The 18,086-nt window shown below is 45.5% G+C and overlaps 1 protein-coding gene across 4 annotated transcripts in view; it reads right to left on the minus strand.

Moving 5' to 3' along the window:
* The window catches only part of BCAS3 (BCAS3 microtubule associated cell migration factor), a 544,854-nt gene that overhangs the window by 262,963 nt on the left and 263,805 nt on the right, over positions 1–18,086 (minus strand). For all 4 annotated transcript variants that reach the window (XM_066634858.1, XM_066634857.1, XM_066634860.1 and 1 more), the window contains one exon: positions 4,522–4,622. In XM_066634858.1, coding sequence (XP_066490955.1) covers positions 4,522–4,622 — 101 coding nt within the window. The remainder of the gene's footprint in view (positions 1–4,521; positions 4,623–18,086) is intronic.

An 18,086-nucleotide genomic window follows, 5' to 3' on the forward strand; every position in this document is an offset into this window, starting at 1 on the left:
ATATAAAGGATTTCCATCCTGCCTTTCCCTCCAAATTATGTATACAGAGCTCTCAAGGAGGTGTACAATGTAGACAAATAATAGTAAAAGGCAAAAATAAGAATGAAACACGAAGGGCAATAATAATTAAGAATAGCACAATTTTAAAAATAATTAAAATAAAAAATGAAATACAACCATATAATCCCACAGAAACCCACTGACAGCCTGACTCAACCCAAGCCAAAGAGGCGCATGCTGCACCCCACAGGGGTACCAGAGGACTCCTTGAGGTACTGGAACACTGCTGCCCAATTGGTGTACTTGAATCTGTGCCAGCCAGCACAAGTCTGAGTGGACCTGGGTAGGGGAACTGGGGTCAGGAAAGGAGGGTAGGATATCAGCAGAGCCGCTGTTGCTGATGATGCCGCCCCCTTCCTGGCCTCAATATACCTCCCTCCCCACCCTGGTCTCCACCCCATCCCTTCCCCCCACCCACCCGTGACACTGACTGACTGGCACTAGGGCTTCTCTGGTGGCTGCTGGCATACAGACATGGCAGCTTGCCACTTGAGGCAATGGCCTGACTGCAGAACGGCAGGTTGTGCTTTGCAACTATGGAAAAACACACTGCACTGCTGGAATGTGCATTCTGATAATGTAGAGGCCCAACAGGATTGGGGCATAAGAAGAGGAATTTGCTTTATTTGTTATGAATGACCCTTTTTGCACTATGAGTTTATTGTTGCTTTTACTGTATGCATTTTTTTCTTGTGCACACAAGTTTCAACAGTTGTAAGAAAATTTGTGCATCTTGTTTTTTTTAAAGATAAAAAGTTGGGGTATACATTTTTAAGTCAATGAAATAAATAAAACATGGAGCTGCTATAAAGCCACTGAGGGAGATTTCAAAGAGTGGCTCTCGGCAATCAGAATCTATCACTGCTGGTGCTTTGCCTTCTCTATAAACCTGGCAGACTAAGCACTGCAGAGCAAGAGTGCCACCTAGCCTACAGAAAGGGTCAGCTGACTCCCACAAGCCAATCCCTGATCACCTGAACATATCAAGCTTGAGCATCAGTCTAAAGAACTTGTCCCAATGCATAGTAGCAGCTAATGACTCCTGATGCCTGACCTTGCTTTCTTCTTTGGAACTTGCCTGTGACTTCTCAGACCCTGATGTACTTTCTCAGTCTTGACACTGTCTGTTTTGGATCAGAGCTTTGTCTTGGCACCCAAAAACCTTGAGCAGGCCACAGATGAGGCCTGACACCCTTGCGTTAAGTGTGTGACATTGTTATATACATGGCTTTTTTTCTAATACAATGCACCGGAACAGCGTGGAGGGCGGTGCTTCTCATGGACACGCCCATTTCCTCTCTCAGCCAATCAGAGCCCTGGGGTTTGCTGGCGGTTGAGATTCGGCTCTGGGTTGAGGGAGGCAGGGCGGGGTGAGCCAATCACGGCGCTTTATGAGTCAGAAATGGTTGCGGACTTTCCTCAACACAGCTGCTCCTGGGACAGTCTCGCAGTGGGCCAGCGGGACGTCGTAGATCCCACTCGCCCACCCCGTGCCACTTTCACCCCCCTTTCCATTATACTCAGCGTAGGGACCAGCAGCAGCCGTGCAGCCATGAGCAGCGAGCAGGTGAGAGGAGGGTGGAGGGGGGCAGGCTTCAGAGGGACTCATCCTGCCAGCTCAGCCCCTCCCACCAGTGTCTCTGCCTCCTGCATCAGTTGCCAGCCAAGTCCTAGGCATGTCTACTCAGAAGTAAGTCCCATTAGGCAATGGGGCTTACTCCCAGGAAAGTGTGCCTAGGATCACAGCCTGAAGCCCCAGTGCCCCACACTTACTGGTCAACCAGCTGCCACTGTGAACAAACCGACCTGCTGCTAGTGTGCAAAGCTTTAGCAGCAGGTTGATATGCAGAAATCCAGCTGCTGAAGCTTACCCTGCTGATAAACACCACTGGAGTAAGAGCTGGTGGAAAAAGTTGGCGGTCTAATCCCAAGGGAACTCAGGCTACAAACCTGTCCACACATCCCTGGGAGTAAGCCCCATTTAATATAATGGGACTTTCTTCTGAGTAGGCATGCATAGACTTGGATTCTCAGACTACAATCCTATCCACACTTTCCTGCGAGTAAGCCCCATTGGCTATAATGGGACTTACTTCTAAGTAGACATGCATGGGACAAATAAATAAAAGATTGTGAGTTCCTGCACCTTTTTTTTTTTTTACAAAAAAAGCACTGGTTATATATGTTTCCCAATCATGCCAGGGACCATCAAAGGTGAGGAGCAGGTGTGGAGGAAACACACTACTGGGTCCCTTCAATATCATGCCTTGCCTATGCCCCGGGGTAAGTTGCAGATGGAGAGTAAGATCCTGGAGCCAGAGGCATTCCCTGGGTGGATGCCAACCAGTGCAGTGCTTACCTGGCTAAGTTTGAAGTTCTGGAAGTTGGGGAGTAACATAATAACATAATCACATTGCCCCCAACCTTCGTGTTATTGCACTGCTTTAAATGCAAAAGGCCTGCCTCTCCTCCACCACCGTTCAGTGATCTTTGGCCCACCCTGGGCTCAGTCATTTTGTGTTCTCACCAGCAAGTGGTGAAAACACGTTCGTCAGCAAGAGTGTGAGGTGGCTGGGCCTGGAGCAAGCCAGATATCACCAAACGGAGGTTTGAGTGGCGTGGTGTCACCCCTCCTGAGGGTGACAACCAGTACGGCCTGCACCCACCGCTCCTCTGTTGTGATGCTTCTGCTTGGAGCACACAGTTGAAGACAGAAGGGGCCCAAGACAGCAGATATGGTCAAGATAAGGCTGGGATCAAGTACTGCATTAGGCAGACAAGGACCAAAGGAAGTGGACGTGATTGAGGACAAACTGGTGGTTAGAGAGTGGGTGAGGTGCGGTGGGGTCTGTGTTGCTACCTGGGACACATTGCTCAGACTGAAGAACCTAGACTAAAGTAATAGTTACACAGGCCCTGCGAGGTCCCTGTTGCTTCTGAAGGACACCAGCACTAAAGCGTCACTGAATCACCGTTATCAGCCCTGGCCACTCTAAGAACAGCGCTGCAGCACAGCAGAGATCAGTCTGATAACTCCTTCAGTCCATTCCCGGATTGAAATCAATGCACATCTTACCATTCTGAAGTGATACAGAAACAATGAAAAAGCAGATAACCAGAGGCCTCAGCTTCAGTGCTCAGAATATAAGAGTGAAGATGTTTTAAGAACCTGGCACTTGCGCAGAGGAAGAAAGACTGCATTCTTGTAATGTGACGCTTGCAAAGCTACAAGTTTGAACATCAGAGAAGCCAAACACATACGCACACCATGCTTGTGGGCAAAACAACGAAAGCCCCAAATCTAAATTGACACTGAATATGGCCTTCCAAAGACATTTGCATCCTTCTGGAGGCTGGCTGCATATCTGCAAGTTTCTTGGGTTTGCTATTGTGTCTAGTGATGCTCAAACTTCTGTGCTCTGGGTGACTTCTGATTGTTATAACAAGTCACAGCCCCACTCTTGAGTACGCCTTTCTAAGCCCGGAAGGACGAGCGCACAGACCACTCTGCCTTACATTCACAATTCCCTTCTCTTGGGGGTAACCCAGCCTGTCCGCCTGATGCAAGCAGCTCTCTGCGTAGCTACATAAATTAGGCCACAGCTAAAGCATGCTGTATATTTTAAGCTTGAAACCATCAGCATTGCAGAGCCGAGAGGTAAACAGATGCCTTTGCAATTTCGCTGAGGGTACAGCCAGATGTTCCTATTCACTCCCCCGCCGCGTGCAGGACAAACATATTGTATCTACTTCCCAATGACAGCCTGCATTACCCACTCTTCTAATTGAGAAGTGGAAGCGAAGGGCAGTGTTTCTTCGCCGCATGCTGTTGCCGCTGATAACACTTCCATTTGGAAATACACACACACCATGAGCCTTAATCTACAGTCGCTGACTGAGGGAACGTAAGCGTCTTGCGCATTCCGAGGAGGTACAACAGCTCTCACTATTTAGCAAAAATTAAGCATTCCTGATTGTTCACTGAGCAAGCCTGGGGATTCTTTTGAAAATTTACATTCACGTTCCAGTGAAAATTTGTCAACACTTACACATGAGCAGTGACAGTTCTAGAGGGTTCCTATGAATGTCCAAAAATGCAGAGATGCATCAGTGAAGATTGACTGAAATGCAGTTGATGAAATTCACTGGTGTATGTCGTGGGTCAGCCTTGCCATTCGAATGTTCACTTGGGAGTTTGTGTGAAAATCTGTGTGATCATACAACAGGGCCACTCCGCAGTTCATAAACTATAAAAAGCATTTTGGGATGGTGTGGCAAAATAGCAGCAACGTGGTAGCTGGTAGTGGCCATTCCACTTCCCAATACTTATGTGACATGAATCTGATCCATACTGCCAGAAATGGACATTGGATGAATTTTAGCCATGCAAAAATTCCTCTTATGGCATTGTCACAGACTCAAGTATACAGTATGGAAAATGTGAGATACAATATCTCATACCTGAGATAGCCATTCCTCGTCTTCCTGCCCACTGTGGTCGGACGCTAAGCTGTCGTAGGATTCATGCCGAGTAATGGGTCCTGGACTTCCTGGTGGAACCACTGTGCAAAAGAGAGAAGGACAAAAATCAGACAAGGAAAAGAGAAATTTCAGAAGGCATATGACATGGTTCTGGCGCTGAACAGCCTAGATGGGAGGTCTCTTTAGAACTGCATGTAAGAATGTAAGTAAATGCCTGCTGGATCAGAACAAAGATCCATCTAGGCCAGCATATTGTTTCCAACAGTGACGCAACAGATGTTTCTGAGAAACCCACATGCAGGACAGGAAGGCAAGAGTTCTCTCTGGTTTGCTCATCAGCAAGTTTGTTCAACAGCACAATATCTCTGAACAAGGGGGTTCTATTTAGCTTCTACAACCAAGCTTCAACTGAAGGCATAACCCATATGGGGGGGGCTCCAGCTGACCTCAGGGAGCAGGTGATCCTTCAGACGCCTTGGACTTAAGCCATTTAGGGCTCTACAAATAAACAACCAGCACCTCATATTGCACTCCGAAATGAACTGGCAGCCACTGTAGCTGGTATAATGGACAACTGATGCAGTCAAACCATATGGTGTAGGTCAAAACTAATGCAGTTGTGTTCTGCACTAATTGAAGCTTTTGGGTAGTCTGCAAGGACAGCCTCACATAAAGTATGTTACTGTAATCCAGTCTAGGTGTAACCAATGCATGGATAACCATAACCATGGTTCCTGACTGATAATTCCTAACTGGTCCAAGGAAGGACACAATTGGCGTGGCAAGCTGGGCAAAGGCACTCAGGGCCATACTTAGGCACCTAGGAGCAAAGCTGGGTTCAAGGGCTCCTCCAAATGGTCCTTCAAAGCAAGACTGACCCAGGAACTAACACTGTTCGTTTCAGAAAGACATGCTCAGTAGACTCAGAGCTCTGTTGGACTTGCACAACCATGACCGTTTCCTTGCTTGAGGACTCTACGGTTGACATGGCCATCTTTGCTATTTGTTTATGCTATGTTGCACTGTAGAAGTTTACAATGACTAAGAGAAAGAATTGAAAGAGGAGGGATTACCCCTGGGTATGCTATCCAAAGCTCTTTGGAAAAATGGTGGCTTACAAATGTGATAACATAATAAGTAATTTGTAAACATTTTAATATCCTATAACCCTGACACATTAAAAATTATTTTAATTTAATTTTAAAGTATGCAAAACAGTGACAACAAGGTCATACAGGTGGGAAGGACTGAATTTCAGACAAGTCTGAAGCCCAGAACCTCAAGTTTCTGGAATTAAGCACAGCTCAGAATTTGTTTGCTATACGGATGCCAAACCAAACTGGCTCTTCCCAGCTTTCACCCAGCGGCACCAAAGGAACATGCAAAGCAGCTTCAAAAAAGCTGACAACTCTGGAGGCAACTCACCCTTGACAAGAGCCACTGTCAACGAGACAGTGCATGCTGTAAAATTTTCAAAAATTGTCCACTTTCGGAGATGCAAGAACCAAGCTAAACTGCAGTGACAAAACTTCTCCTCGGGCAGGCTGCCCTTGAACACACAGCAATTCTCCCCTGGCCTGGGGAACCGTAACCATCAAGTCGCCTTGACATTAATGCAACTTATTTGAAGCTGCCTCGACAATTAAGTTGGCCGAGATCTTTTTGGCAGGTGGGAGCAGATGATTTACATCTCAGCAGCAGCTGTTTTGCCAAACAGCCATATTTTATCACTGTTAAGTGAAATGTATAACCAAAAAACACAATGGCGCAGAACTCCCTCCCCCCACTCTGCACTCACTTCTAATCAGGACACCTCAGGGGACAGAGAATTTGCTTGCAGTCCAGGGACATCCAGAATTAAGGGCGACATAATGTGTGTGGGAATACTGAGGGACATGAAAGGGTTGCCAGAATGAGGAAAGATCTGGATTAGAGAATGACGGGATAGTGGAAAAAAGACTGAAGTTTAATGTTGGCTCATGGCTGCTTTTTGTGGGTCATTAAAATGAGTGTCAAACAGGCTTATAGTGCGATCAGCTCCTGTCTGATGACGGGAAGGACTGAGGCTTCAAGATATGCTTTCCAAAGGGGGACGGGCTATAAAGTCCGAGTTGCTCTTTTAATGGATACACATTTTATGGATTTTCAGAGGCCTGCTAGGCTGCTTCAAGTGCTCTGTCTGGACTACTGCCATGCACTCCACATAAAGCTGCCCTTGAAGATAGTTTAGCAACTGCACGGTGCAGAGTAATGGCCATAGAAAATCTATTACACTCCATGTGGGCAGATCTCCAGAAGAGGGAGAGGTGAGACACCAAGGCCTTCCCCACTGGTCTGGCACCAAGAAGGAATTACCTGCCAGTTCTTTCCTTCCCCCCCAAGAAGCGCATCCTCCCAGAATCATTTCCACCAGATTGCTGCAGACGGCAAGAGTGACATACCAAGGCCTCTACCACAGGCCTAGCAAGGAATAATACAATACTGGAATTAAGCCTAACAACTGAATCTTGTTCCCCCTTTGTCCCTTGCCTTCTCTCCCCTCCCATGGGCTTCCTTGTGCCTCTTTTAATATTGTTATCCCTTTAAATATGGGACATTCCAGTCACTCACTATCTGCCTTATTTTAGGTTTTCCAGTGGAGTTCAGTCAGCACTCAACTTTTAAGGGCCTTCAACAAATAATAAACATTAATAAGTCAGTAAAAAATTAGTTACAACTGGTTACTTCTGGTTACAGCTTAATATCCACTCCATATCTTCAGGACAGCTAATTCACTCTGTGGCCGAAGCAGTGGTGGCACCAGAACAAAACAGAAATATCGAAGTATTTCTGGTGGTGGGAGATCTGGCCCATATGTTCAGCTTCTTAAAGAGAAATAACTGTCTATTTCACCATTACACTGCCATTTATAAATGAAAATGAGTCCATGGGAAGCTGCTCTTTATATCTCTATATAAAGAAGGAGAAAGAAGGAGAGTTTGAGCTAACAAGCGAGCAAGATGTTCTTTATATCTATTGATTGATTGATTGATTGATGATGATGATGATGATGATGATGATGATGATGATGATGATGATGATGATGATGATGATGATGATGATGATGATGATGATAAATACTCTGTGAAAAGTGTCCTCCCTTCAAGGAATCAGCACTCTATGGTGGGGGCGGAACAAGGAATTTATCTGGGGGTAATGCATGCCCTCCTACCCTTGTCTGGTGCCACCTATAGTCAGAAGCTGCTAGGCATCAATCTTGGCACCCATCACCAATCTTTGAATCTGTTGGCTGCCCCAGGAAGCTGACTGCATCAACTGAGGTAGCAAAGCACAGATTCAAAGGTCCCTGGTAGTTCGGGGGAGGGGGTAGTCAGTCACTTGACGTTGCAGGCCAAAAGTTGCCCCAGCTTATGATGGGTGCTCAGGATCCAAACTGGCTCAACCTACATATTGGTTCCTCTTGACCTGGAAAAGCTATAAAGTTTACAGGTTGTAGGACTTTGCCTGCACAATAAGCAATTGTGCCCAGGGCTGAGCTGGGAGTTCTCACCTAAGAACTGCTGGTTCACATATGCAGGAAGCATAAAGGGAAGTGCAGATGTGACCATACACACACAGAGTTGTTTATTTTTTTTGCACTGCCCCCGCCTGCTTCACAGAGCTTCCATTCCACCCCCCCACACACACACACCTAGAAGAACACTTCATGATAACATGGTGTCACTCTGAAGGGTATCCTCACTGAGAACGGCAAAGTGCCATCATATAGGAGTGTTCTGGGCTTGCGGGAAAAATGACGGTTGCTGGGAGAAGTGCTGCTTGTGACGAGTTCTGCCTTCCCCCAAACCCACTGAAATGCCCCGCAGTGTTGCCATTTGTGAGTGGGTTTTGAAACTGGGAGACGTGAGTGTTGCGACACTTGGCCCCTGGCTATCCATGGAACTGGTGTGCTGTCTGTGCAGCAGGGACAGCTCCAGGTGTCAGCAACTCCATGCCTGGCATGTTTCCGGTCATGCCGGAGTGGGGTCTGAGAGTGTCACTCAGCCACCACCGCACAAATGGCATTTGGGCACACAAGAGGTCTTTCAGGGATCAGCCATGGGCCCTCTGAGGTCCCTGGGCAGCTGCCAAACAATGGTGACTCCCTGTCCATGTTTGTGTCTCCTTTTGGATTCCTGTGATAATGTAGCCGGGGGGGGGGGCTGTGAGGTTATTATAGCAGGTGTCGCAACACGCTGTGTAAGTGGCCCCTCCCACTTGCCATTGCTGACCCAACAGCTCCGATGGCAAGGGGAGGGGCTGCTTAAACAGTGTGTTGCGACACCTGCTGTACTTATGGCACAGCCCCCCCCCCCCGGTTACGTTACTGGACTCCTGTCTTTATGACTTCTGCCTCACACTCTCCCTCCTCATCTAGATCCAGAGTCAGAGCTTCGTCCGTCTCCAATCCATGTGTGCATTTCCTTGCCGCTGTTCATTGTTAATTAAAATGAAAACTACAGAACTTATAAATGAACCAACCACAAACAGTGCATAGTGGAGTGGGACAGGGGAGAAACGGAGGAAAATATTGCTCCAGGGCACTCCAGACGTGTGAAGTTTCTGCACATTACAAGTTTTTATAACTGTGTTGTAAACCAGTTAACAATGGGAAAGAGACATATATAGACCATAAATAGGTGTTGGCGCCTCAATAATATGAACAGCTTAAAAAACAAATTCATATATGTTTAAAAAACAAATACTAGTGCTGTGTTTTGTTTGTAATTATTTGCAAATCTTAATATACCCACAACTGGTTCTAGACTCTTCTCATCAACTAATCCCCCCCCCCCTAAAAAAAATTATTGGTAACAGACAGACCAAGGATACATGTTTACTTTGAAAAAATTCCCATTGGTTTCAATACTCCTAAGTAAGCATGCTCAGGAGTGCAACCAAAACAGCTTTTCTGTCAAAAGAAAGTTATAGTGGCAAGTCCGCATTGCCTTTTCTTTTTCAAACTCATCAGTCAGTAAATTAATCGATCAATCAATCGATTAATAGACAAATATATCAATTTAATGTCATAAGGTTATTCTTTGTTAGGAATACTGAAAGGTAAGAAAGCAGAAAAAACAACCCCAGCCGGTTTGTAGAGTACTGCAGATATGAAGGCTCAGAATGTCGTGGTCACTTTCAAGCAGGACCACGGAATGGGTGGGCTATGAAGGTTTGGAAATGCTAGAAAAAATTCTGTCAAAGCTGTGTCACCAGAGAGAATCAAAACGGAGCATTACCTGACTCCTGTTGGAATGAAGCCTAGTTTGTAAAACTGGAATGCAGGTGGAGGACTATGTGACTGAGGGCCCAGTCCTAGTCAACTTTCCAGTGCCAATGCAGCTGCAACACAGCCCCAAGGTAAGGGAACAAATGTTCCCTAGCTTTGAGGAGGCCTCCATGACTGCCCCCCCCAACGCATGCCCCTCTGGCACGGCTGCATCAGCATTAGAAAGTTGGATAGGATTAGGCCCTCAATGAGATAAACAGCAGAACAAGAATGGTCACCATGGCCATACATTCATATATTATTATACATGCATTACATTACATGTACGTTTCCAGGGCACACTCTGATGAACGTTCAACACTTTAAAGCATCATCCATTTGGTAGAGCTGTGAGAATAGTGGGGAAGCATATGCCTCAAGCTTTAGCCACCAAAATTAAAGGAACTTCAAAGTGTGGGGTGTGACCCAAGCATTGAAAGCATAGTCACCTGTATTTGGAAATGCTAAATAAGAGATTTTCAAACTGTGCCAGGCATCAAGTACCCTGGGAGCTGCCTGTCCTTTGTTAAAGACAAAACCAGTAGTGATGGACAAGTTCCCCTCAACAACAAGGTCCACTGCTATTGAGCTTCTCCTGCACTACATTGCAGGACAGCACTAGGTGTTATCTAAGTGCACTCCCAATTTGTGCAGGGTGCCAGTGGGCCCAGCAAGCCCTGTGGGAACTAAGTGTTCCCCCTAGAATCTCCTGACAAAAGTAGGACTTCTTTGGCAGACCTGGAGATATGGGAAAGGTTCTCTGCCTGGGGAAAGTGCGAATACATGACAAATAAAATGATCAAAGAAAAGGTTTTCCACTCCAGATCTTGGGAATCTTTTCTGTTGAGACAAACAATCTGGATTATCGCACTGCTAGCATTATAAACAGCTAATGCAATGCTAAACAAATCACATTTGATTTCTGTAGGGCTATAACTGTAGCACTGCAGCAATTAATTTTTTTTAAGCACCAAATTTTGCTTATGTTATCTGTCAGTGCTCTTCCTTGCCCTCCGACGCAAGGGTACAATAGATGTTCAATTATTAATCTTTAAGGTTTTCTATCAGCAGTTCAATGCAGAGATCTGGTTTCCTTTTCCTCTCATTACATTCCTCCCAGGAGAACAGTCACAGACAGGGTATAATTACGAAACAGACATCTCTTGTGTGCTGCAAAGAGATCTTTGACATCTTGGGTTCTCAGCAACCGCAGGTGTGTTGCTTCCCCCACAGAACAAGTTCGACACTGCGGAACCGTGCTGAACTCTTAGGTGCCTTACACGTTAGCATTCCAACAGGGTCACCAACTTGCAACCACCAGAGTTCAGGGCACATGCGTACACACACATAATGAAACTAGTGCTAGATGCTTAGATAGCACTGAAATATAAGGCTGGTTCACACATTTAGCCAGCAACAACTCCAGGTTTTCCACTGTGTATCTTCCATACAGAGCCAAGCTCGGCTTTCTGCCAAATGCACCTGAATAATCCACATGCCTTTGAACAGCTGTTTGTCACATTCATGCTTTTCATATTCAAGTGTGCTCTTTAAAAGATCTCTCATATACCTTTAATAATATGCAATGTACAAAGAGGCCCAGATCATGCCAAAAGCATTGCTCAGTATGAATGTCACAGGGTCAGAAATCATGATGGCTCTGACAGACCTTTTGAAAATTTTGTTACAGAAGAAGGAAAGAAAGGATGCTCACCTTCCCATACAGGACTCATTCACGCAAGCATGTATGTCCTTACTCTCATTACTTGACTAGTCAACATTTTATGGCTCTTGGATACATGCAAAAAACTAATCGTTGCAGTCCTCTGGGCTTGAGTGACATGAAGGCTTCTGTCTGTGGCATTTGATCTATGACAATTCATTCTTACCACCCAGCCATCATTACATTACAGTCAACTAGTGATAAATATGCATGAATGAGATGGCCCCTGGTAAGCAATACATGCAACACATGATACATAGCAGGTGGATCACAGGGTCTGCTGTGTTTGTGAGTCATTTGTAACCACACTTTCAAGTTCAAAAACAAACAAAGCAAGAACAAGGAGGGGTTGTTGGCAGTGTTCCGAAGGGATCCACGCCTATGCACAGACCCCTTCCCTGGCTGCATGGTGATGTGATTGAGCCTCTGGACACTCAGCAGTGACACTGCAGAACTTACAGGAATGCCAAGTTTCAAGTTGCACAGTCACACAACCTACCAGAAACACTGGCAGAAATCTCAGAGGTAGAGCACCTGGTTTGCATGTGGAAGATTCCAGGTACAATTCCTGGCAGCATCTCCTGGTGGAACTGAGAGACACCTGTCTGGAACCCTGCAGAACCAGTACCAGTCAATATAAACAAATATTGCGCTAGATAGACCACGAGTCTGACTTACTATAGGACAGCTTCATATGCTCATAAGAATGCATATATAGGGTCACTTGAGAACAGCAGTCCAATGGAATCAGGCTCCAGGTGCCACATGGCTGGCTGCATGGATTTTAAATATGGCGAACCTGCTGCCAATGATTCAAACACTGGCAACAAATACATTCTTCTCTAGGCGAGGGCCTACTGTGAAATTGGCCTGATGGAGCCATCTTTAAAGAGTTATGGAAGAGGTAACTCTTTCTATAATTCACTGACTTCAAAAGTATGTTTGACATTATTGTCGGGAAAATTATGTTAACCAAGGATTACAGTTACAATCAAAGTATGTAGTGAGAAGTCAAGAGGCTTAGTAGTAAATTTTCAAAGCAGAGCGCGGGGATTTAGCCGTTTGACTCCCATTAGCGTCAGGAGGGCTCGCACAGCTAAATCCTCACACACCGCTTTGAAAACTGACCCCTTCGCGTTGATGGAATCCCCCTCCCCAAACTCTCCCCAAGCACCACCGTCTTTTAAGAAGTTCCAGATGACCAGGCAAGACCAGCAAAAGAACTGCTTCAGCATATTATTGTTGTTTTGTAGGCATCTGAAAGTTATTTTAATTCTCTGCCTTCAGAACTACTTCCAGCATTTTGTGTCTGAAAGGTGCATTAGGAAAGGCTAGTGTTTACGGCTGTGACACCGTTGGTGTGGGCACACACAGAGCCACAAAGGGATATGTATAAAAACTGCAAGAAATATAAATTTCTTGCGTCTATATAAGCAGCCTCTAGTCAACTACTATGCCTCGGTCGGTTCCCTTGTATTAAACTGCACCATAATGGGATTCAACAGGGTTCTCTCTCAAGCCCTGGGGAGCCACCACCTGTCCAAGACAGTTGGATTCTAAGAAGGAGTGGAAGCCAGTCCTGTTTCTACTCATTTTGGTCTGTCGTAAGCCTGGCGAAGAAATTATTTGTACTTCCTTTCACCACTTAACCTCTCTGTCTTCAGGAAAATAGCAACACAGGTCTTAAGGAGAAAAAAAACAACTCATTTTCCCCAATGGAACGTGGATACTGATGTTTCCACTTACAAATGTCTTTCAACTAAAAGAGTGGTAATGCAAGCTGGCTTGGAAAAGGTTAAGACGCGAAAGTGCTTGTCACGGTGACCTTACAGTTAATCTATGGAATCTTGGGCAGTGACATGGGTCCAGATTTCCTCTCCACGTAATCACAATATGTCTGATTCCACAGAAGGAGGGTGGGAGAGAGAAGAAGATGAGACATGCACTTTTGACTGTCCTAAGAAAGATGCAGCCAAATTGGAGCAGGTTCAGAGGAGAGTGACAAGGATGGTCAGGGGGCTGGAGGACAAGACCTGCGAGGAAAGGTTGAGGGAACTTGGCATGTTCAGCCTGGTGAAGAGACGGCAGAGGGGATATAAGAGCTCTCTTCAAATACCTAAGGGGCTGTGATATGGAAGAAGGGAATAGTTTATTCTTGGCTGTCTCTGAAAGCAGAACTAGAACCAGTGGGTACAAACTGCAAGAGAGGAGGTTTCGATTAGACATCAGGAAAAAATTCCTTCCGGTCAGGGCGGTTCGGTAGTGGAACAGATTGCCGAGAGTGGTGGTGGACTCTCCCTCACTGGAGATATTCAAGCAGAGGCTGGACAAGCACCTGTTGGAGATGCTCTAAGAGGATTTCTTGCCTAAAGCAGGGGGTTGGACTAGATGACTCGTAAGGCCCCCTCCAACTCTATGATTCTAAACAGGTTTTAAAAATATTTAAAATCGACTTTCCAATGACATGTTTTTTGCCAGGTAAAGAGGTCTGATTAGGGCTTTGTGTTTGCTTTCCTCAAGTGACTGGCATCTTTTGACTCTTACTGCAAACACACATGCACAGTTTTGATGCTGTTCCTACTTACCCATGCTGCCATTTAATTCTGCTGGCTGTGGTGACCCATGTTATTGTGGTGACCCGTGATGGAACTGACAGTAAGTGTAATGCACCAATGTTATGGGTGCTCTGCCAAATAAATAAATCACAGCCAATAGGGTCAGAAGATGGTTTTGTGAAAGAAGCAGAGGACAGAGAAGGCAGAGAGGACAAAGCAAAATGGCACTAAGAAGCAGAAGCAGCCAGGGGGTCAAAAGGTTATCAAAACATCAGAGGGGAAAAACACCCCCACACCCCCACATTTAGTGAGAGGGCCCAAAGGGGTCAGGACTGCAGGTAGTTGTTTGGAAGGGCCGGAAGCAAATATACAAAGCAGAAGTAAACAAAGAAGTAAACCAAGGTCAGAGGGGACAGAGGAAGGTATGGAATCAAGGTCATGCAGATGGTCTGATTCCAAAAGGGAGACGTCCAAAGAAAGGAAAGGGAAGACTCAGGAGCCTGTAGGGCTACTCTAGCTACAAATTGCTCCAGCTGAGGAATAATGCCTGAAGAAACAGTTGCTCAGGACCCAGTCAAGCCCCTGCTGGTTCTCCAAACCGCCAGGTCAGGCTCAGCTTCAGTAAATTCTCTGGCAAATAATTGGATGGTGCCATGAAGCTTCCTGGGTGACCTTGGGCCAGTCACTTTCTCTCAGCCTCACCTAGCTCACAGGGTTGTTGTGAGGACAACAGGAGGGGAGCAGCTGTGTACACCGCCCTGAGCTCTTTGGAGGAAGGGCGGTACAAAAATGTGAAAAATAAAATAAATAATAAATAATAAATGAAGCCTGGCTCTGGTACCATATTATCTAGCGCAGCGTTTCTCAATCTGTGGGTCGGGACCCACTAGATGAGTCACAAGCCAATTTCAGGTGGGTCACGTACCGCCTAGCTCAGCCACCATTGAAAATACAGAGCTGAAAATACAGGGTACAGAGCTGCTGGGCAGGCAGGTGGGAGAGAGGCAGGGTGTTTTGCCTTGCCCTGAATAGGTGGGAAGATGGGATGCTGCAACGGGGGAGAGGGCTGTGTGTTGGAGAAGGATCCAAATTGCATTCTGCATTTGATCCTGAAAATTTTTAGGGATATGCAGGAGAACCAGAATTTAGTCCATAAAGAAACCAGTTAAATTTCACAACTGTTAAGTTATCTTGACAAGGATGCTGCCTGGCTTAATTAGTGTGCCAAAACCAAGCGTAATTCTAAGAAGGGAATACAACACTACCTAGAGGCAACGTTTCACAGCATGCTCAAAGAACGCAACATCAAAAGGGAGAGCTGAGAAACTATGAATATTTAACTTAGCACTTGGACAACACCAGGCAATGCATGCATCGCTCCACTGTTTACCACAAGCTATAAACTGCTGGAATGCTGATATCATAGGATCGGCTTCTCAACATCAAGGCCCAGCTACTTAGGCATGTCAAGCTGAAACTAGGCAGTGAATGAGCTCTGAATAGGTACAGGAATACTATGACACAATGTTAGATTCAAGCGGATTCATGCAGATTCCAAGTACTCCTCTTGGATTTGATCCCCACATCCTTTCCAAAATATTAGACATGAGAAAGTAATTCTTGCTGATGCATCATCCAAGACTTGAAACACATGAGTTCTGAAAATGAGCAGCTGGCATTCTTTGTATCAGCCCACAGTGGGTCCTGAAACCCATGAACCAAGGGAGACAGCAGAGACTCAGCTGATGCACCACCACCAAGTTCAGAGCAAAGAAGGGAACTGCAACGTCAGCAGACCAGGCAAAGAGACCCCTGAGCAGTAATCTCTATAATAAAGTGACCAGGCAAGATTTGGGCTTCGAAATGAACAACAAGAAAGCTCAGCTAAAGGCATGCATGGATAAGACCCACCTCACTTTTTCACATTCTAATTGAACTTTCAGTCCACACAGAGCAATGAAGAAGTCCAACTGGGATGGCCAATGCTCCGCAACAACCTGCCATCCCCTATGCCTCCAGAAATATTTTCTAATACATAGGGATTTCATGGAAGAGAAGTCAATACGGAAAGAAATCCTAGACAGCAGAAAGTCTGAAACTATTGCCTAGTGGAATATGACATCACATCTTAACACAACAGGAAGTCTTCTGGGATTCTTTCAAAATCAATCGCTCACTCCTGCCTCCAAGACCTCCCAACAGAGTTTTAATAGCAAAGATGGACCGTTCAAGCTTACCAGCAAACACTACAATAAAGTCTGGGGAACAGGGTCCTTTTTTTTGCTTGTTTTAACAAAATCTATATTTATATCATTACATTTCCTATAGTCGAGGGCAGCTGTAATTAATGGATTTCTCTCCTTCCCTTAATGCACTCATTTGTCAATTGAAAAACACACAACAGCCAATCAATTTTGACGTATTTAGTAAGCAATTTGTCAACGAACGTTGCAGATCAGTTAATATATTAATTCTTGCGATTGGCCTCCTCCTCATTCCACAGGCCTTTTCCAGAAATAAATAAATAATTTTGATCAAGAAGAGCCGGAATCCAAAGGTGCCCCTTCCCTGTGATGCAATTAATCTAATTACAGGGGGGGGGGGAAATAACCTCATGTATGATTTAGAGTTTGCTATATGTTAACATTTATTATTTGAAGGATCTACTTCTACTCTCTTAGGCTGCTGTGTAGCTCTTCGTGTGGTCAATCGTCAGAGGGTGTAGCTGTCATATGAGTGGTATTAAGGCTAAGCTGAAATGCCCAATCCCTCCCAACTTGACTGCCCCTTTTTGCCAGTTGAACAGAGAGGCTTCTCCTTCCATCAAGCCTTTGGAGAGAGTTTGGGAGGCAGGAGTAAAATTGTCCCCTATTTAGCAGCAATGATTTTGGGCACTGTTTGCTATTTTGTTTCCTTCCATTGTTTCAAGACCTATGTCCTGAGCAGTAACTCAGAATCCTACTGTGAGGAGGTAGGTTCAAAGGATCAGTCCCAGATCTAGTCCTAGACCTGGGTCCATCAGCCAGGGCACTTTACTACTGAAGACCCTATAATCAGCACTACTTATTAACTGGAGACCCTCAAGGACCCCTTCCATGCCCCAAACCTGCCATTAACTCTTCACACCAGCAGTGAGCCAGGAAGGCTCTGGCCTATAATCTATCTCTTTAAATCTCTCTGCTCTTCAGGCAAGAGAGTAGAGTCGGGGGGGAGGTACTATGGACATGGAGTCCTTTTTCCTGCTCCAGTCCTTTTCGGAATAAGTAGCTCACTTGGAGCTCTCACTTGGGGAGGAAGGGGAAAGTAGTAGGTAAGAACTGTCACCTTCATGCCCTGCTTGTGAGTTTCCCCGAGGTGCCTGGTTGGCCCCCATGGGTAACAGGGTGCTGGGCCAGGGGAACCTTTGTTCAGATCAAGTAAGGCTCTTACTACATTCTTTCACCATTCCTCCTCCCCACTGAAAGAAAGAAAGAAAGAAAGAAAGAAAGAAAGAAAGAAAGAAAGAAAGAAAGAAAGAAAGAAAGAAAGAAAGAAAGAAAGAAAACGAGCTTGACCAGAGCTGGGTTTAACACCTTTTTCAGGTGTGAAAGAACCCATAATGTCAGAAATGACCCCCCAAAATAGCACCACATCTTGCCAAACAATAAAGGAAAGCAAATCCCAGGTAGGTTACAAGCTGAACATTCTGCCTCCAGGTTTTCTCAGCAGATGTCACAGATGACCCCTCAAGCAAATCACACAGCTGCGTGAGCCCAATTACAACTCCCCATGGGACAAAGCTCTCAGACACTTGTTCCATCCAGTATTTCCCCAAACAACGAGATCCTTGTTCACACCCTTCAGTGATGCTGCTGAGCATTATTATTCTTTCCAAAATTATGCAATAATTTCCTTTCCTAATATTGCTTAAAACCAACAGCTGACTAAATCAGGGAGGCTTGCTATCATAATGATGATC

Source organism: Tiliqua scincoides, chromosome 8, assembly GCF_035046505.1.
Source record: "Tiliqua scincoides isolate rTilSci1 chromosome 8, rTilSci1.hap2, whole genome shotgun sequence".
NCBI lineage: Eukaryota > Metazoa > Chordata > Lepidosauria > Squamata > Scincidae > Tiliqua > Tiliqua scincoides.